At 45.1% G+C, this 21,177-nt stretch overlaps 1 protein-coding gene across 1 annotated transcript in view; it reads right to left on the bottom strand.

The window, feature by feature from the left end:
• cant1b (calcium activated nucleotidase 1b) overlaps positions 1-20,700 on the bottom strand; it is a 23,367-nt gene extending 2,667 nt beyond the window's left edge. The window contains 5 exon segments of the mRNA XM_070440575.1: positions 8,063-8,109; positions 8,111-8,159; positions 8,162-8,186; positions 11,802-12,289; positions 20,181-20,700. Coding sequence (XP_070296676.1) covers positions 8,063-8,109; positions 8,111-8,159; positions 8,162-8,186; positions 11,802-12,289; positions 20,181-20,205 — 634 coding nt within the window. The 5' untranslated portion in view covers positions 20,206-20,700.
• Positions 20,701-21,177: the final 477 nt, after the last annotated feature.

The raw sequence follows: 21,177 nt of genomic DNA, 5'->3' as shown, positions 1-21,177 counted from the left end.
ATTCCCCCTCTGTGCCCCTCCTCCCTACTCCGGCTTATTATTGTGAGATGCTGCATACCAATGGAATTGGCATTCAGAAAAGGGGAGGCATGACAGACCTAGCTGGATGTGCGTTCTGGATGGTAATAAGACCCGCCCACCGCATCGCACACGTCTTTCACCATCAAACACCCCTCCCCCCCACCCATCACAAGAGATCTACAGGATAATGGCCCCATCCCGATCCCATGATTCCCAGCCAGCACGTTTAGCCCCAGCCCAGCGCCCAGCTCCAGCTCAGACGGTGTAAGCCAGAGATGAATCTTAGCTGAAGGCTCTAAATGATCCCCTTTCAAAAAAAGGGGACAGGCTACCCCCCCCCCCCATCCTCTCTCACCACAACAACTGCCTGTTTGTGGCTCGGGGCAGAGCTAATCCTGCTCCTCTGCACTTTCAAGGCCTTCAAGCTCCCAAACGTTCATCGAAGCAGGCTGCGAACGCAATTTAAAAGGAGGTAGGGGATAAGAAGAGCGGAGAATTAGGCCTCCTTTTCTCTTCTTAAAGACAGCACTAGACCCGTTTTCTCTTTTACCCTGCCATTGGGAGACTTATTGGATGATACTGCTTCTAGATAAAAGTTAGCTAGGTCCGATCATCCCCCCTTCATAGTGCAGTAATTACACAGTCATTGAAGTAAAACGGAGGACACCCTCTCTCTTCTCTCTTCTCTCTCTCTCTCTCTCTCGCTCTCTTTGCTCTCTCTCTCGCTCTCCCGCCTTCAGCTCTCGGCTCTCGCTCTCTCGCTCTCTCGCTCTCTTCGCTCTCTCTCCTCTACTCGCTCTCTCCGAATTAGATTTGAATCAAAAGTCATTGAGAAACAATAAGATGATAAATCAATGCCCCAGTGATTCATCATATAATTCTCGAGTTTCTTTACGCTACTTGTTTTGTCTTCATTTAACAACATTTCTAAAAAACAACTGTTCCTGCACTGCTGGTGCTTTGTATGCATATCAGTAGGGGCTGTACGGGCCTCTGTGTCCGCAATCTGACAACTGATTTTGCCTACTATAGTGCTACTACTTTTGACGTAGAAAGTACAAGTGCACTATTATCGAATACGAGTGACATTGGAACACACATAGGGTTGTTTTGTCCGTGGTAAAACAAGGCCGCCATACAATTCTTCATCTCACTCACAAACCTGTGTGTCATGTGGGGCACATTCCTAGTCGGCGTTGGTGACATCCAGTCGGAGGGGGTGCTGTCTGTAGTGTTGGAAAACGACCTCGGCTACACAACTGAGAACGCCACAAGATGAATGACTTAGCCAGCAGCGGAGAGCAAGCTACACTCAACCTCAGTACAGAGGGGAGTTTCAGACAGGTGATGTATACTGACAGATGGCCACGCCCACTTGACAGAGGTCCATAATACGATCATCAGTTCGGGCCGTTTTAAATTCCTGATTGAAGGGAGAAATTGTCCTTACAAAGCCCCCCAGATCAATGTGCTGTGGATTCACAAAGACAAATCAAAAACAACTCAAGCTGGCCAAGCGCTACCACTTGTATTCAGGACTTGCGCACGAAGCAGAAGATGGCCTAGTGGATCACAAAATTGGGAAGGGTAACAACTATGGCTGTGAGGATTCGCGTAGTAGCTGGGGTTGATTACACGGTACAAACAGAAAAGACGGAGACCTACATGTAGGCGGGAGAGAGGATCAGACCAGAGACAGAGCGATCAGGTAGACAATGCGAGAGAGAACAGATCAGAGACGCCAACGATGTAGCAGAAAGAGGAAGGACAGACAGAGACCAACACATGTAGCACAGAAGAGAGGACAGACAGAGTACCCAAAACAGGTAGAACAGAAAGAGAGGTAGAGGCAGCAGGACCAACTCAATTGTGACAGGAAGAAGAGGACAGACAGAGACCAACATGGTAGACAGAACGAGAGGACAGACAGAGTACGGCGATTAAACAGGTAGATTACAGAAGAGAGGACAGACAGAGACGCCAACATGTAGACCAGGAGAGAGGCAGATACGAGCCAACAGGTAAGAACAGTATATAGAGAGGAGAGACAGAGACGCAAAGCACTGGTAGACTCAAGAATGAGAAGGAGAGACAGAGACCCAACATGTAGACATCGAGGAAGGGTAGAGCAGGAGCGAGACAGAGACCAACAGGTAAGACAGAAGAGAAGGAGAAGTCAGAGACCAAACATGTAGACAGGAGAGAGGACAGATGCAGAGACAAATCAGACAGAAGAGAGGAAGACAGAGACCAACAGGAGACAGAAGAGAGGACGACAGAGACCAACAGGTAGAACAGAAGAGAGGGAGAGACGAGACGCAACCAGGTAGACGAAGAGAGGACAGCAGAGACCAACATGTAGACAGAATGGAGGAGGACAGACAGAGACCACCATGTAGACAGAAGAGAGGAGAGACAGAGACCAACAGGTAGACAGAAGAGAGGAGAGACCAGAGACCAACAGGTAGACAAAGAGGAGGACAGACAGAGACCCAACATGTAGACAGAAGAGAGGACAGACAGAGAACCAACAATGTAACAGAAGAGAGGAGAAACAGAAGACAACAAGAGACAGAAGAAGACGGAGACCTTACATGTACGGACGGGAGAGAGGACAGACGAAGACCACAGGTGGTAGACGGCAAAGAGAGGACAGACATGTGTACCAACATGATTAAGAACAGAAGGAGAGGACAAGACAGAGAGCCAACATGTAAGACACGAAGAGAGGACAAGACAGAGACCAACAGGTAGACAGAAGAGAGGAGAGCAGAGACCAACATGTAGACAGGAGAGAGGAACAGACAGAGACCACATGTAGACAGAAGAGAGGACAGACAGAAGACCTAACAGGTAGACAGAAGGAGAGGACAGAGCAGAGACTGCACAGGTAGACAGGAGAGAGGACAGACGAGACAACAGGTAGAGCAGGAGCAGAGAGAGCAGACAGAGACCAACAGGGTAGATCAGAAGAGAGGACAGGACAGCGGAGAGCGGCAACAGGTAGACAGAAGAGAGGGGAGACAGAGACCGAACATGTAGACAGAGAGGGAGTAGACAGAAGACCAAACATGAGACAGGAGAGAGGACAGACAGAGACCTAACAGGTAGACAGTCAGAGAGGAGAGTCAGTAGACCAACATGGTACGAACAGGAGAGATGACAGACAAGAATGACCAAACAGACAGTAAGAAGCAGGAAAGTGCAGGAGTATCAAAAAGCAAGGTTAAATCAGAAGGAAAGAGGACAGACAGAGACCAACAGGTAGATCACGAGGGAAGAGAGGAGAGACAGAGACGCTTTACAAACAGTGTAGACAGAAAGAGCAGGGACAAGACGAGAGAACGTCAAACAGGTACGCACAGAAGAGGGAGGAGATGAGGAGAAACAGCAGACCCAAACTAGGAAGGATACAGAGAGAAGAGGAACAACAGAGACCAACAGGTAGTACACGCACGAGGAGAGGACAGACAGAGACCAACAGGAAGACAGAAGAGAAAGAGGAGAAACAGAGACCAAAGGATATTGTACCAGATAGCAAGAGGACAAGACAGAAGACCTAACAGCAGCAGTAGACAGTACAGGGAGAGGACAGACAGAAACAACAGGTAGACAGAAGTGAGGAGAAACAGAAACCAAACCAGTTATGCACAGAAGAGAGTGAGAAACGCAATGTAAAGCCAAACGGATAGAACCAGAAGGAGATGGATAGACGGAGACGCAAACAGGTAGATCACAAGAAGAAGAGGAGAATATCTAGAAAACGCCAGAGATCAACAGTAGCTAGAAATGATCTAAGAGGAAGTGATGACAGACGTCACCTCCGAGGTCTCCAAGTAAGTTACGCATCAGTGTGCGTTGAGGGGTACGGGGGATGTATTTCAATTCGATCAGTCAACACAGTCGGTCAATTACGATCATGCTGGGTGGCGAGGGCGGATCGGTCATACGATCATCATGCCAGTCGGGCTAATACGGAGCGTATTTCCCAGAGAGTTCGCCGTGGGTGTCTTACTATCTATCAATCTTTTTGGTCGCCAGTCTGGTCGGGGTTCAATCCGTACGGATGTGGTGGCATTCGGTGTCTACCTTTCTTCTCTAGTCTCCCGTGCTTCGTCCTCTTCGTGTGCTCTTATCAGTCCACGTCATATTACGATCCATTGTTCGCATATTGGTCTAGTCGGGCAATTACGAAGTCTGATGATGTGGAGGTTCCCCTGGCAGCGAACGTATGTAGGATAGTGTAGGTACGGGATTTTCTACACATTTAAATTTCTAGGTCAACAGCGGTGCCATTGCGCTGAGAGGGTACGAACGATGATTAAGGGGTAACTAAGAGTCCGGGAGGGCGTACAAGGCAGGTTCAGAGTACGCACTACGTGTATCATCTCGTTCATAGCTCAGCGGTGATAGGTCTGCTCTAGCTTCAGCTGTTATCCAGCGGGAGATGCGTGATGCTGATGCGCAACGATTAATGCTAAAACTATCTCATGGACTCGCGGTTGCGTGTGTGTTCATCAATAAGAACATCACTTTCGGCAATACGAACATATCACCGGCCAATACGATATTCATTCGTCAATACGACCATTACATGCACATTCGGTCAATACGACCATTCACTCGTCAATACGACTCACTTGTCTGAAATTCGATCGGTTCAATTACGAACCACGAACATTTTGTCACTGCTCGTTTTGGGCGGTCAATACGACATCACTCACGGTCCAAATACGACACATTGTGTCACTTTTTTTTTGTGGTATTTTCCTTTTCCATTTATGGTCGTCAATAACGACCAATCACTCGTCAATACGACCATCACTCGGTCCATACGACCATCACTCGTCATACGACATCCAGGTTGACTCAGTCGTCAATACGACGATCCACCGTCGGTTCATACGATTAAAGAAATGATTGTCATGTAGACAAAAGCGCTTATGACGCCATACGAATCATGGCTTAGTCGGTCATACGAGATCACAGTCAATACGAGATCACAGTCCAATACGATGATCACAGTCAATAACGAACATCACTCGGCCAATACGATCATCACTCGGCCAATACGATCAATCACTCGGCCAATACGATCATCACTCGGCCAATACGATCATCACTCGGCCAATACGATCATCACTCGGTCAATACGATCATCACTCGTCAATACGATCATCACTCGGTCAATACGATCATCACTCGGTCAATACGATCATCACTCGGTCATACGATCATCACTCGGTCAATACGACGATACTCGGTCAATACGACGATCACTCGGTCAATACGACGATCACTCGGTCAATACGACGATCACTCGGTCAATACGACGATCACTCGGTCAATACGATCGATCACTCGGTCAAATACGATGATCAGTCGGTCAATACGATTGATCAGTCGGTCAATACGATGATCAGTCGGTCAATACGATGATCAGTCGGTCAATACGATGATCAGTCGGTCGGTATGATGCACCCAGCGCAGTCTTTATTAATATTAAGTACAGAAAGTATTCACACTCCTTAACTTTTTCCATATGTTGTTGTGTTACAGCCTGAATTTAAAATGTATTAAATTGAGATTGTTTTGTCACTGGCCTACACACAATACCTCATAATGTCAAAGTGGAAGAATGTTTTTAGACATTTTTACTAATTAATAAAAAGCTGAAATGTCTTGAGTCAATAAGTATTCAACCCCTTTGTTATGGCAAGCCTTAAGTTCAGAGATACAAATGTGCTTAACAAGTCACATAAGTTGCATGAACTCTGTGTGCAATAATAGTCTTTAACATGATTTTTGAATGACTACCTCATCTTTTATTTACCTTTTTTTATATTTATTGAACCTTTATTTAACTAGGCAAGTCAGTTAYGAACAAATTCTTATATACAATGACGGCCTAGTAACAGTGTTCAGGGGCAGAACGACAGATTTTTGCCTTGTCAGCTGGGGGATTCGATCTAGCAACCTTTCGGTTACTGGCCCAACGCTCTAACCACTAGGCTACCTGSCGCRCCTCTGTACCCCACACATACAATTATCTGTAAGGTCCCTCAGTCGAGCAGTGGATTTAAAACAGAGATTCGACCACAAAGACCTGGGAGGTTTTCCAATGCCTTACAAAGAAGGGCACCTACTGGTAGATGGGAACACATAAAAAGCAGACATTGAATATCCCTTTGAGCATGGTGAAGTTATTAGTTACATTTTGGATGGTGTATCAATACACCCAGTCACTACAAAGATACAGGCGTCCTTCCTAACTCAGGAGAGGAAGGAAACCGCTCACGGATTTCACAATGAGGCCAACGGTGACTTTAAAACAGTTAAAGAGTTGAATGGCTGTGATAGGAGAAAACTGAGGATGGATCAACAACATTGTAGTTAATCCACATTACTAACCTAATTGACAGAGTGGAAAGAAGGAAGGCGGTACAGGATAAAAAATATTCCAAAWCATGCATCCTGTTTGCAACAACYCACTAAACAAGTAATACTGCTGAAAATGTGGCAAAGCAATTCACTTTTTGTCCTGAATACAAAGTGTTATGTTTGGGGCAAATCCAATAAAAACACATTACTGAGTACCACTCTCCATATTTTTAAGCATAGTGGTGTCTGCATCATGTTATGGGCATGCGTGTTATGTTAAGCCAGATTTGTTTTTCAGGATAAACCAGAAACGGAATAGAGCTAAGCACAGGCAACATCCTAGAGGAAAACCTGGTTCAGTCTGCTTTCCAACGACACTGGCAGATGAATTCATCTTTCAGCAGGACAATAACCTAAAACACAAGGCCAAATCTCAACTGGAGTTGCTTACCAAGAAGCAGTTAATGTTCCTGAGTGGCCGAGTTACAGTTTTGAATTAAATCTACTTTAAAAATCGATGGCAAGACTTGGTTGTCTAGCAATGCTCACACCAATTTGACAGAGCTTGAATATTTTTTTAATTAAGAAGGCAAAGATTGTAACAGCTTCTTAGAAACTTTCCCAGAAACACTCACAGATAATCGCTGCCAAAGATTATTCAACATGTATTGACTAAGGGTGTGAAATCTTAAGTAAATAAGAAATTTCTGGATTTCATTTTCAATAAATGTTTTCACTTTGTCATTCCTGGGTATTGTGTGTAGATGGGTGAGGGAAAAACATATATTAAAGCTATGTTGAATTCAGGCTGTAACACAAAATGTGGAATAAGTCACGGAGTCACGGAGATTTTTACTTCTCATATGACAGAAGGAGAAACATTCCAACTACTGTTATGTTGATACTCGCCTGGCTGCCAGTCCGTCTCTGCCTATAGCCACTCCTTACATAAGGAGTTGGCAAGAGAGCAGAATCAGAGTGGTCTGGCAGCCAGGCAGAGAAACAACACACGTGGTTTAAACCAGTGGCTTTCAAACTCTCCTCGTGGAACCTCGGACGTTTCACAATTCATTGTAGAACTAGCTCACCTGATTCACCTAGTTGACGGTTGATGATTAGTTGACAAGTTGAGTCAGGTGTGCTAGCTCTGGAATAGATCAAACACATGGAACGACTTGGGGATCCCTGAGGAGAGGTTTGAGAACCCCTGGTTTAAACCATGCTCCTCTTCTGCTTAGTCTTTGGGTCTGGCCGGGTTACTGTGAAGACGCACTGCAGAAATCACTCAGCCATTTCCTGGTTGCTACAATTCTAATAGTTGTGACAAAACGCAGGTATAGTGTAGAGAACTAAAACTTAAGAACAGGAAGCACAGAAATAGCGCACATAGGACAGACCTACCACTTCTTAGACTTGCTTTCAATGAGAACTACAGATCTATAACACGCATTTCTATGTGAATTTGGTCGGGTCGCCCAGCTTTAAAAGCAGTTTGTGACAAATGCTGATATAAAAAAAAGCTTTTAAGGCATTTGAATAAATGGTACAACACGGTTCGAGTCCAAATGGCACCCTATTCGCTTGTATACTGCACTACCGAGTGGTGCACTAAATAGGGAAGAGAGTGCCATTATAGATGGAACCACAGTAATTAAACCACCTCGTCCCTTCTCAGCCAGGTGGCTCTCAGGGTCAGGCTGTCTGCGTCCACTCCACCTCCACTCTGTCCCCACTCTCAGACACCACCAGGTGGCCCTCCGCATGACGCTGAACCACGTCTGCCCCTACAGGACATAGGAGTAGAATAAACAATTTCTCTTAAGATAAAATAACATAAGATAAATTAAGAAATACTGTATTAATCCCTGACGTAGCTAAACACATCTGCTCCTTAAAATAAAATAAGCTTGTTGAATTAACATCAAAATCCAATCACATTTTCTTTTGAGTACACTTAAAACCACCACACGCTTCAGAGAAAACAGTTAAAAGAAATAAAGCAAACTGATGAATAAAAGAAATAAAACACAACGGGCTCCCGAGTGGAGCTGTGGTCTAAGGCTCTGCATCGCACTGCTAGCTTGTGGTCTAAGACTCTGCATCACACTGCTAGCTGTGGTCTAAGCTCTGCATCACACTGCTAGCTGTGGTCTAAGGCTCTGCATCACCCTGCTAGCTGTGGTCTAAGGCTCTGCATCACACTGCTAGCTGTGGTCTAAGGCTCTGCATCACACTGCTAGCTGTGGTCTAAGGCTCTGCATCACACTGCTAGCTGTGGTCTAAGGCTCTGCATCACACTGTAGCTGTGGTCTAAGGCTCTGCATCGCACTGCTAGCTGTGGTCTAAGGCTCTGCATCACACTGTTAGCTGTGGTCTAAGGCTCTGCATCACACTGTTAGCTGTGGTCTAAGGCACTGCATCACACTGCTAGCTGTGGTCTAAGCTCTGCATCACACTGCTAGCTGTGGTCTAAGGCTCTGCATCACACTGCTAGCTGTGGTCTAAGGCTCTGCATCACACTGTTAGCTGTGGTCTAAGGCTCTGCATCACACTGTTAGCTGTGGTCTAAGGCACTTGCATCACACTGCTAGCTGTGGTCTAAGGCTCTGCATCACACTGCTAGCTGTGGTCTAAGCTCTGCATCACACTGTTAGCTTGTGGTCTAAGGCTCTGCATCACACTGCTAGCTGTGGTCTAAGGCTTGCATCACACTGCTAGCTGTGGTCTAAGACTCCTGCATCACACTGTTAGCTGTGGTCTAAGGCTCTGCATCACACTTGCTAGCTGTGGTCTAAGGCCTGCATCGCACTGTAGCTGTGGTCTAAGGCACTGCATTCACACTGCTAGCTGTGGTCTAAGGCTCTGCATCACACTGCTAGCTGTGGTCTAAGGCTCTGCATCACACTGCTAGCTGTGGTCTAAGGCACTGCATCACACTGCTAGCTGTGGTCTAAGGCTGCTGCATCGCACTGCTAGCTGTGGTCTAAGGGCACTGCATACACTGCTAGCTGTGGTCTAAGGCTCTGCATCAACAACTGTTAGCTGTGGTCTAAGGCTGCTGCATCACACTGCTAGCTGTGGTCTAAGGCTCTGCATCACACTCTAGCTGTGGTCTAAGGCCTGCATCGCACTGCTAGTTGTGGTCTAAGGCACTGCATCACACTGTTAGCTGTGGTCTAAGGCTCTGCATCGCACTGCTAGCTGTGGTCTAAGGCCTGCATCACACTGCTAGCTGTGGTCTAGGCCTGCATCACACTGTTAGCTGTGGTCTAAGGCTCTGCATCACACTGTTAGCTGTGGTCTAAGGCTCTGCATCACCCTGCTAGCTGTGGTCTAAGCTCTGCATCACACCTGTTAGCTGTGGTCTAAGACTCTGCATCACACTGTTAGCTGTGGTCTAAGGCTCTGCATCACACTGCTAGCTGTGGTCTAAGGCTCTGCAATCACACTGCTAGCTGTGGTCTAAGGCTCTGCATCCACTGCTAGCTGTGGTCTAAGGCACTGCATCACACTGCTAGCTGTGGGTCTAAGGCTCTGCATCACACTGTTGCTGTGGTCTAAGGCACTGCATCACACTGCTAGCTGTGGTCTAAGGCTCTGCATCACTGCTAGCTGTGGTCTAAGACTCTGCATCACACTGTTAGCTGTGGTCTAAGGCACTGCATCACACTGTTAGCTGTGGTCTAAGGCTCTGCATCACACTGTTAGCTGTGGTCTAAGGCCTGCATCACACTGCTAAGCTGTGGTCTAAGGCTCTGCATCAACCTGTTAGCTGTGGTCTAGGCACTGCATCACACTGTTAGCTGTGGTCTAAGGCTCTGCATCACACTGCTAGCTGTGGTCTAAGACTCTGCATCACACTGTTAGCTGTGGTCTAAGGCCTGCATCACACTTAGCTGTGGTCAAGGCACTGCATCACACTGTTAGCTGTGGTCTAAGGCTGCATCACACTGCTAGCTGTGGTCTAAGGCTCTGCATCACACTGCTAGCTGTGGTCTAAGGCTCTGCATCACACTGTAGCTGTGTCTAAGGCTCTGCATCACACTGCTAGCTGTGGTCTAAGGCACTGCATCAAACTGCTTAGCTGTGGTCTAAGGCCTCTGCATCCACTGCTAGCTGTGGTCTAAGGACTCTGCATAACACTGCTAGCTGTGGTCTAAGGCACTGCATCACACTGCTAGCTGTGGTCTAAGGCTCTGCATCGCACTGCTAGCTGCTGGTCTAAGGCTCTGCATCACACTGCTAGCTGTGGTCTAAGGCACTGCATCGCACTCTAGCTTGGTCTAAGGCACTGCATCACACTGTTAGCTGTGCTAAGGCTCTGCATCACACTGCTAGCTGTGGTCTAAGACTCTGCATCACACTGTTAGCTGTGGTCTAAGGCACTGCATCACCCTGTTAGCTGTGGTCTAAGGCTGCATCACACTGTTAGCTGTGGTCTAAGGCTCTGCATCACACTGTAGCTGTGGCTAAGCTCTGTCACACGTTAGCTGTGGTCTAAGGCACTGCATCGCACTGCTAGCTGTGGTCTAAGCTCTGCATCACACTGTTTAGCTGTGGTCTAAGGCACTGCATCACACTGCTAGCTGTGGTCTAAGGCACTGCATCACACTGTAGCTGTGGTCTAAGGCACTGCATCACACTGCTAGCTGTGGTCTAAGGCACTGCATCGCACTGCTAGCTGTGTGTCTAAGGCTCTGCATCACACTGTTAGCTGTGGTCTAAGGCACTGCATCACACTGCTAGCTGTGGTCTAAGGCACTGCATCACACTGTTAGCTGTGGTCTAAGGCTCTGCATCACACGCTAGCTGTGGTCTAAGGCATGCATCACACTGCTAGCTGTGGTCTAAGGCTCTGCATCGCACTGTTAGCTGTGGCCTAAGGCTCTGCATCACATCTGTTTAGCTGTGCCAATAGAGATCCTGGGTTCGAGTCCAGGCTCAGTCGCAGCCGGCCCATGGGGCTGCGCACAATTTGCCCAGCGTCGTCCGGGTTAGGGSAGGGTTTGGCCGGCAGGGATGTCCTTGTCCCATCGCACACTAGCGAATCCTGTGGCGGCCGGGCGCAGTACACACTGACACTGTCGCCAGGTGTAAGGTGTTTCCGCCGACACATTGGTGCTTCCGGGTTAAGCGGGCATTGTGTCAAGAAGCAGTGCGGCTTGGCTGGGTCGTGTTTCGGAGGGCACACGGCTCTCGGCCTTCGCCTCTCCCGAGTCCGTACGGGAGTTGCAGCGATGAGACAAGACTGTAACTACCAATTGGATACCACGAAATTGGGGAGATTTATAATAAAAAAATAAAACATGTTTTATATAAAATGTAATAAATGAAAAAAACATAAACAGTCTAATTACGGATAAAGCAGAAATGTGGGTTTTTAAGCATGATTTAAATACCTTGGTGCTCCTTGAGGCCGTGTCCAAGTCGGCGATCACCCCAATACGGTACCGGATGCTCCCGGATGCAATCCTCTCCGGCGGGCTGAGAGGATATGTGTCGTTGTAGTGTTTATTCTTCCAGTTGACGCCGCCGTTGGATCCCACTGCAGCCACCGGTTGACGGTTACCATTATTGTTTACTTCCTTGTCATTGTTCGTCCACCAGCTTTGCGCCCCGTTACCGTGGTGATGGAGGCGGTCAGAGGAGACGCCGCCGAAGAAGTCATTGCCGCCAGTCCCGACCCCCGTCGTCTGGTGCAGGTAGAGCAGCAGGGTGAGGGCGAGGAGCGTTGCCACGGTGATGGCCCTCCATTTTAGGCGGAAGCGGGGGTCGGAGGCAGCGCAGGCCATGAAGGCCAGGGCGGGAAGGCCTCGAACGGAGATCCGCAGGGAATTCATGGAACTGGAATCATCAGGACCACCACGTTCCGGCTCTGAATTATACCCTGAGATAATGGACATGGGGGAGGGAAAGAAAGGACGGGTGAGTGAGTGAGAGATGGACAGAGCAAAAAAAGCCAGAGATGCAGGGGGTAAAAGGGGAAAGAGAATTGGAAAAAGAAAAGGAGTGGAAAAGGGAAGAGGAAAAGAGCAAATGTTCATTCATTATATTGTCCACTGTTTATTATTATACTGCAGCCTGGTGCTGAACACTGTATTGTTTATTGTTATACTGCAGCCTGGTGCTGAACATTATATTGTCCACTGTTTATTGTTATACTGCAGCCTGGTGCTGAACACTGTATTGTTTATTGTTATACTGCAGCCTGGTGCTGAACACTGTATTGTTTATTGTTATACTGCCAGCCTGGTGCTGAACATTATATTGTCCACTGTTTATTATTATACTGCAGCCTGGTGCTGAACAGTATATTGTCCACTGTTTATTATTTATACTGCAGCCTGGTGCTGAACACTATATTGTCCACTGTTATTGTTATACTGCAGCCTGGTGCTGAACATTATATTGTCCACTGTTTATTGTTATACTGCAGCCTGGTGCTGAACATTATATTGTCCACTGTTTATTGTTATACTGCAGCCTGGTGCTGAACATTATATTGTCCACTGTTTATTGTTATACTGCAGCCTGGTGCTGAACATTATATTGTCCACTGTTTATTATTATACTGCAGCCTGGTGCTGAACACTATATTGTCCACTGTTTATAAACTGCAGCCTGGTGCTGAACATTATATTTGTTTATTGTTATACTGCAGCCTGGTGCTGAACATTATATTGTCCACTGTTTATATTATACTGCAGCCTGGTCTGAACATTATTATTGTTTATTGTTATACTGCAGCCTGGTGCTGAACATTATATTGTCCACTGTTTATTGTTTATACTGCAGCCTGGTGCTGAACACTATATTGTCCACTGTTTATTATTATACTGCCGCCTGGTGCTGAACACTATATTGTTTATTATTATACTGCGCCTGGTGCTGAACACTATATATTGTCCACTGTTTATTGTTATACTGCAGCCTGGTGCTGAACATTATATTGTTTATTGTTATACTGCAGCCTGGTGCTGAACACTATTTATTGTATTATGTTATACTGCAGCCTGGTGCTGAACATTATATTGTCCACTGTTTATTATTATACTGCAGCCTGGTGCTGAACATTATATTGTTTATTGTTATACTGCAGCCTGGTGCTGAACATATTATTGTCCACTGTTTATTGTTATACTGCAGCCTGGTGCTGAACATTATATTGTCCACTGTTTATTATTTAACTGCAGCCTGGTGCTGAACATTATATTGTTTATTGTTATACTGCAGCCTGGTGCTGAACATTATATTGTCCACTGTTTATTGTTATACTGCAGCCTGGTGCTGAACACTGTATTGTTTATTATTAACTTCAGCCTGGTGCTGAACATTATATTGTCCACTGTTTATTGTTATACTGCAGCCTGTAAAATGTATTATGCGAGAGATGTGGTGGACATGCCTTTATCAGCAAAATATGGTTTATTATCCAGCATATGGAAGTAAACATGGAGTCACGTGATGAGATGGTGTGTGTGTGGCCTCCCACTATGACTCAGGACAGCATGCAGTTTATTAGGCTACAGATGAAATAAGTCATGATGAACTTCACAGGTGGTGAAAGTGCACATGATGAGCTTGATGCTCCTTTCAATAAATATCGAGGGTCTTATCTGGTGACATGATTGATGCTTAACTAATAAAAAATCCTCTTGCTCGTATCCATAATAACATCATAATGTAGGTAGCCTAACCACACTGCATGTGACAGCTGTGGCTAGAGAACACGTGGAGGTGAAAATGTGATGGAAACACGTTGAACTTTAAGTTTTCATGTACCAAATAAAACGTTTAAAAAGTACATTTTGTTCACCAAGTCATCATGCACTGACTTTTAACCGCAACAAGTCTGTTTGAAGGAAACTCCACTGTTGGGAAAATGCAAAAATGTTTCTTTATGCAGATTTTTCAATATTTGCATGAAGATCTGTCAGCAAATTAGATGGAAACCAGCTAGTGACTCAACAAGGCTCCCAGGACTGGGTCGTATTCACTAGACACTAAACCAGCTAGTGACTGAACAAGGCTCCCCAGGACTGAGTCGTATTCACTAGACACTAAACCAGCTAGTGACTGAACAAGGCTCCCCAGGACTGGGTCGTATTCTCACTAGACCAGCTATGACTGAACAAGGCTCCCCAGGACTGGGTCGTATTCACTAGACACTAAACCAGCTAGTGACTGAACAAGGCTCCCCAGAACTGGGTCGTATTCACATAGACACTAAACCAGCTAGTGACTGAACAAGGCTCCCCAGAACTGGGTCGTATTCACTAGACACTAAAGCAGCGTGACTGAACTAGGCTCCCCAGAAACTGGGTCGTATTCACTAGACACTAAAGCAACTAGTGACTGAACAAGGCTCCCCAGGACTGGGTCGTATTCACTAGACACTAAACCAGCTAGTGACTGAACAAGGCTCCCCAGGACTGGGTCGTATTCACTAGACACTAACCTAAAAAGAAAACAGACAGAAACTGAACTTATCCAATAAGAAAGAATATCCGTTTTTTTTGGCGTAACATTTCCTGTTGCAACAAGTTTGCACTAATGAATATGACCCTGGGCTACCAGCTCTTCTAGGTGTCGTTTACCACTAGATACAGATCCAGAGTCAGCTTCACCTACCCCAGTCCCATCTTTAACTAGAAGTAGGGAAAATGCCAAACTGACCCAACACAACAGCATATAGGGGCAACTTTCCCTACCTGAACACAGGTGTGGTACCTAAACACCCATTCTGTATGTAGTGTACTACTGTTGACATGGTCCCATAAGGCTCTATGTAGGAATAGGGTGCCATGGCTGGGTGGAGGAGAGGGAACAGGTGTCTCCAGTTGAAACTGGAGAGGGCTGTGTGTGTGTGTGTGTGTGTGTGTTGTGTGTGTGTGTGTGGTGTGTGTGGTGGTGGTGTGTGTGGTAGAGGTCGACCGATTAATCGGAATGGCCGATTAACTTGAATTCGGCCCTATTTTTCATAACAATCGGAAATCGGTAATTCTGGATGCCGATTTTGCGGGTTTTTTTTTTACACCTTTATATTTAACTAGGCAAGTCAGTTAGAACACATTCTTATTTTCAATGACGGCCTAGGAACGGTGGGTTAACTGCCTTGTTCAGGGGCAGAACGACTGATTTTTACCTTGTCACTCAGGGATTCAATCTTGCAACCTTACGGTTAACTAATCCAACGCCTCTAACCACCTGCCTCACGAGGAGCACGCCTGTTACACGAATGCAGTAAGAAGCCAAGGTAAGTTGCTAGCTAGCATTAAACTTATCTTATAAAAAAACAATCAATCAATTATAATCACTAGTTATAACTACACATGGTTGATGATATTAGTTTATCTAGCGTGTCCTGCGTTGCATATAATCGATGCAGTGCGCATTCGCGAAAAAGGACTGTCGTTGCTCCAACGTGTACCTAACACATAAACATCAATGCCTTTCTTAAAATCAATACACAGAAAGTATATATTTTAAACCTGCATATTTAGCTAAAAAAATCCAGGTTAGCAGGTAATATTAAAAATAAAGGAGAGCGCCACACTCTAGGAGCTCAGATGCAAAAATGTAATTACCAACGTTTTGACAGCCAAGCTGTCTTCATCAGGGTATAATCACAAACACTGCGGGATGACTCGTTTATATAGTGTCAAAAGACACACAGGTGTCTGTAATCATGGCCAAGAGTGGCCTAATATCATTGGTTCATTCTCAAATATTAAAATGGCATACAAAGAGCAGCATACAAAAAACAAATGGATAGCATACGATCATAGATTCATTTTAGACTACACAAGCTTACAAACAATTACAAAGTCACAATAATCACAAGAATGGGTTCAGATCAAAGTCTACGTTGAGACCGAAGGGAGCAAGGGTCTTTAAGTTAAAGATCCAGGCAGCCTCTCGTTTAACAATAAATTATCAAGGTCACCCCCTCTCCTAGGGAGCAGGCAATATTAACCAGGTGAAATTGTGTCACTTCTCTTGCGTTCATTGCACGCAGAGTCAGGGTACATGCAACAGTTTGGGCCGCCTGGCTCATTGCAAACTAATTTGCCAGAATTTTACATAATTATGACATAACATTGAAGGTTGTGCAATGTAACAGGAATATTTAGACTTATGCCACCCGTTAGATAAAATACAGAACGGTTCTGTATTTCACTAAAAGAATAAACGTTTTGTTTTCTAAATGATAGGTTCCGGATTGACCATATTAATGACTACGGCTCGTATTTCTGTGTGTTATAATTAAGTCTATGATTTGATAGAGCAGTCTGAGCGATGGTAGGAACCAGCAAGCTCGTAAGCATTCATTCAAACAGCACTTTCGTGCGTTTTGCCAGCAGCTCTTCGCAATGCTTCAAGCATTGAGAGGGATGGAAGCTATACTGTTACACTGGCAATACTAAAGTGCCTATAAGAACATCCAATAGTCAAAGGTATATGAAATACAAATCGTATAGAGAGAAATAGTCTCTATAATTCCTATAATAACTACAACCTAAAACTTCTTACCTGGAATATTGAAGACTCATGTTAAAAGAACCACCAGCTTTCAATGTTCTCATGTTCTGAGCAAGGAACTTAAACGTTAGCTTTCTTACATGCACATATTGCACTTTTACTTTCTTCTCCAACACTTTTCAATTATGGTCAATTATTTAAACCAAATTGAACATGTTTCATTATTTATTTGAGGCTAAATTGATTTTAATTGATGTATTATATTAAGTTAAAATAAGTGTTCATTCAGTATTGTTGTAATTGCCATTATTACAAATAAAATAAAAAATGTTTTTTTTTATTGAAAACGGCCGATTAATCGGTATCGGCTTTTTTTGGTCCTCCAATAATCGGTATCGGCGTTGAAAAATCATAATCGGTCGACCTCTAGTGTGTGGTGCAGACAAGATGACCCGTTCTCTGCATGTCTTGCATCATGGTTGCCAGGGGCAACAGACTTTAAAAAAAGGTAGAGACAAGTAGGTACTAGTTCCGTTGTTCCTCTGTCACAGTTATGCACCCACCCACTTGTACTACTGAGTCACGCAATGCTACAAGACAGGCAACAAGGGCTAGACACTACAATACTGTAGAATACGTACCAGGGTTCAAATACTATTTGAAATCTTTCAAAGACTTTTAGCGTTTGCTCTCTAGCATGTTGGAGTCCCAGATGGGTGGAGTTTGACTACTTGCAACTATTCTATTGGTTCCACTGTGCCTGGCAAGCTCAATCAAGCCCAGATGTATTTGAAATGATTTTAAATAGTATTTGACCCCAGGGAAACACACATTKTCTCTGTAAGGGGAACCAACTGCTGTGGAGTGGCGTCTCCCTTGATGCTATCTGCCTCTGGTCTAGGAGAGACTAAATGATTACTAAACACTGTAGGATGTGTCCAAAACGGTACCATATTTCCTGTTTAAGGCACTTATTTTGACCAGGCACCATAGGGTTGAAAAGCAGTGCACTATGTAGGGAATAGGGTGCCATTTTGGAAAGAAGAACTGTTACATAAACACTGGTTCTGTTCCACTTCAGTTAGGGGCTCCTGAGTGGTGCAGCGGTCTAAGGAACTGCATCTCAGTGCTAGAGGCGTCACTACAGACCCTGGTTCTATTCCAGGCTGTATCACATCCGGCTGTGATTGGGAGTCGGCGCACAATTGGCCCAGCGCCGTAAGTGTTTGGTCGGAGTAGGCCGTCATTGTAAATAAGAATTTGTTCTTAAATGACTTGCATAGTTAAATAAAGGTTTAAAAAAGAAAGAGATGTCAACAGGTTAGCTGTGTAGGTAAGGAGAGTAGGATGTATCATCATGAGGTTATCAGCCAGTCTGTGAAGACTTACTGAGGTAGCCGACCACAAGAGACTAACACTGGTCTCTCCTATCAAAACCATGTGCCTCTAACACAAACACACTCTCACTTTCTCTCACTCAAGCAGTCACTCACCAAATCACYGCCCTCACACTGCATGTAAACCCAAACCTGCGTGCCACAGAAACCAGCTGTGACAACTATTGATCTCTTCCTCTCTCAGATCCAGCTGTGTTCCGTTATTCACCATTTCTCCTCCTCCTCCTTCCTGAGCGCTCAGCAACAGGCATATTCCTCTCATTCACTTGCTCGCATTCCTTTCTCCAGCCCCCTATCCTCTATGCCACCCGCTCATCCAGCAAGTGATTTCCATCTCTTCCTCTCTCTCTCCTTTTATCCCTCTCTCCGTCCGTCCCTCCCTCTCTCTGTCTTTGCATCCCTCCCTCTATCACTCCCTCTCTCCGTCCCTCTCTCTCTCCGTCCGTCCCTGTATCCCCCTCTCTCTAGCCAGTGAGAGGAAAGGTAGAACTGTGCAATAATGACGGAGAAAAAGAAAAAACTCCAAGCCAAGTGTCCCAAATGAAACCCTATATAGTACACTACTTTACCATAGTGCCCTGTTCAAAAGTAGAGCACTACATAGGGAATAAGGTGTCATTTGTGATGCAACCAGGTGATGTAACCTAATACAGGTAAATGAGGTAACAATGTTTGATTGACTGGAGCACAAAATAACAAAACGTTAACCCATAAGTAAACAACACATAAGAGGCAAAACCACCACTGTTGTTATGGTGATATAATCACTCGCTAATAGGCTGTTATAAAACAATGGATATGTCTCGAATGGCACACTATTCCCTATATAGTGCACTACCAGATCAAACTCATTCCATGGAGGGCCGAGTGTCTAATGGTTTTCGCTCCTCCCTTGTATTTGATTTTTTAAATGTTTTTATTTAACCAGGTAGGCTAGTTGAGAACAAGTTCTCATTTACAACTGCGACCTTGATCAATTAAGGCCATTGATTAGTTAGGAACTCCCCTCACCTGGTCGTCTACATCTTGAATCGGAAACATTAAAAGGAAACAACAAAACCTGCATAAACTCTATTGAAAGAGTTTGACACCCCTGATATAGCTAGGTCCCCTCCAACAAGACATCATGGCCACGAAGACAGGAAGAGAGGTGGAGTCAGAAATCTAGCCAGACTACAAGGGGTGTATTCATTATGGAAACTGTTTAAGAACCAAACGGAAGCAAACAGAGAAAAAGGAACTAAACAGGAATGGACCTACCTACCCAAATTTGTCCAATACAAACTCTTGTTCGAGTTTTCCGTTTGGAGTAAACCATAGATCGATAGAAGACTCATCATGGATATAAAATGTTAACATGGACATTGTCATTGAGGGCCAACTTGCAAGCACAAAAACAGTCAACAAATGTCAAGCAAATATACACCCGGCTACCCTATTAATTGAGGTTTTACTGTACTTTAAAATGGAGATAGCTTTCGCTTCAATGGCACTGCCCATTCTGTCACAGACACTATAACTCAACAGATACAAAGATGAGTCATCTATCTCTATAGAGTAAATGGTTTTTGTTGCAAAACTTTTGCAAGAGACTAAACGTTTTGCTATAGAATCGGTGTAATGATTACACCCCAGTAATCTTGGGGCAAAACGAATGACTGTCAAACTAGCAGACTGACTGATCTGGCTACTAGTTAGCTTTGATACCTTCACTCCTTAAGGTCCAAGGACCTTATGCTATTTCCAGAGGTAGACCATCTCTGCAGCCAAAACAGCCACATACTCCATCTAAACGTGAAACGATTGTCGATTGCGATATGGTTCTAGAAACATAAATCCCTCTACTTTCATATCACAAAATAATTTCACAAATGCAAAACATATACAATATACACTTACTGCATGCTGTTTTAACCGGCTTCATCACAGTCGCAGCTGACAGTATCTTTCAGTGACAACGTGTTTCTGGCGGCCTTCTGTTACACACAGGTGTTCGGAGCATGCGAGATAATTAGCACGTCGCATGCTTCCGTCGGTCTTCCGTAAACAGCTGTAACATGGAGATATGACCTTGTGGGAACACCAACCCGAACCCTATAAAAAGCTGTGTTTCAATTTAACCTTTTGTTTTGAGAAAAGTATGTCTCGCTTATATGAAAGATAAGGTTATGCTTCCAAAACCGTACCGCAAGCGATGCGTGTTAATGTTCAGACCGAACGTCTGGGCTCTTATTAACAAACCTCCACTGTAGACGCCTTCGTCCAATTAACGTTACTCATATGTGTWAAGTAATGGAACAGCGTCATGGTCAAGGTCTAACTATGATACATGTAGGAGCTACGTCAAAAGCTAGGTGAATGMCTGTCAATCAATGTTAACTTGGAAAAAGTCRGAGAAGGTCGGAAATAATTTCGGAAAATATATTCCACTTTTAGCAAGCGCCTAGCTAGCTTGTACAAAAAAACTTTAGCATTAGGGGCTAGCTTATTGGATAGCATTGATAAATCCGCCTCCAGACTGCTTGTTAATTGGAAATTACTCGTTGCTGTTATTATGCCTGGCTTTGTATACTTTAGACAGATCGTACTTACTGGGTATACTTTAGACAGACCGTACTTACTGGGTATACTTTAGACAGGCCGTACTCACTGGGTGAGAGGGAGGTATCCACGTCGCCCCGTAGCGACTGTTTGGAGGAGGTTAATGCGGTGGTTCTCGGTCCCTACTCCCCCTGCTCCATCGCTGGAAGAGAGTTGAGGCAGCCAGCTCTACTTCCGCCTTRTCGCTGCTTCCCTGGCGCGAGCGGAATGAACTCTGGAAACTCTGCCAACTTGCCGCGCATGACGACGCACAGCCGCCGCCGCACAGCCTACCCGACGCATTCCAACGAGCTTC

Source organism: Salvelinus sp. IW2-2015, unplaced genomic scaffold (genome assembly GCF_002910315.2).
Source record: "Salvelinus sp. IW2-2015 unplaced genomic scaffold, ASM291031v2 Un_scaffold2671, whole genome shotgun sequence".
Lineage (NCBI taxonomy): Eukaryota > Metazoa > Chordata > Actinopteri > Salmoniformes > Salmonidae > Salvelinus > Salvelinus sp. IW2-2015.
The sequence above is the reverse complement of the archived record's forward strand: the minus strand, read 5'-3'. Positions and strand labels throughout refer to the sequence as shown.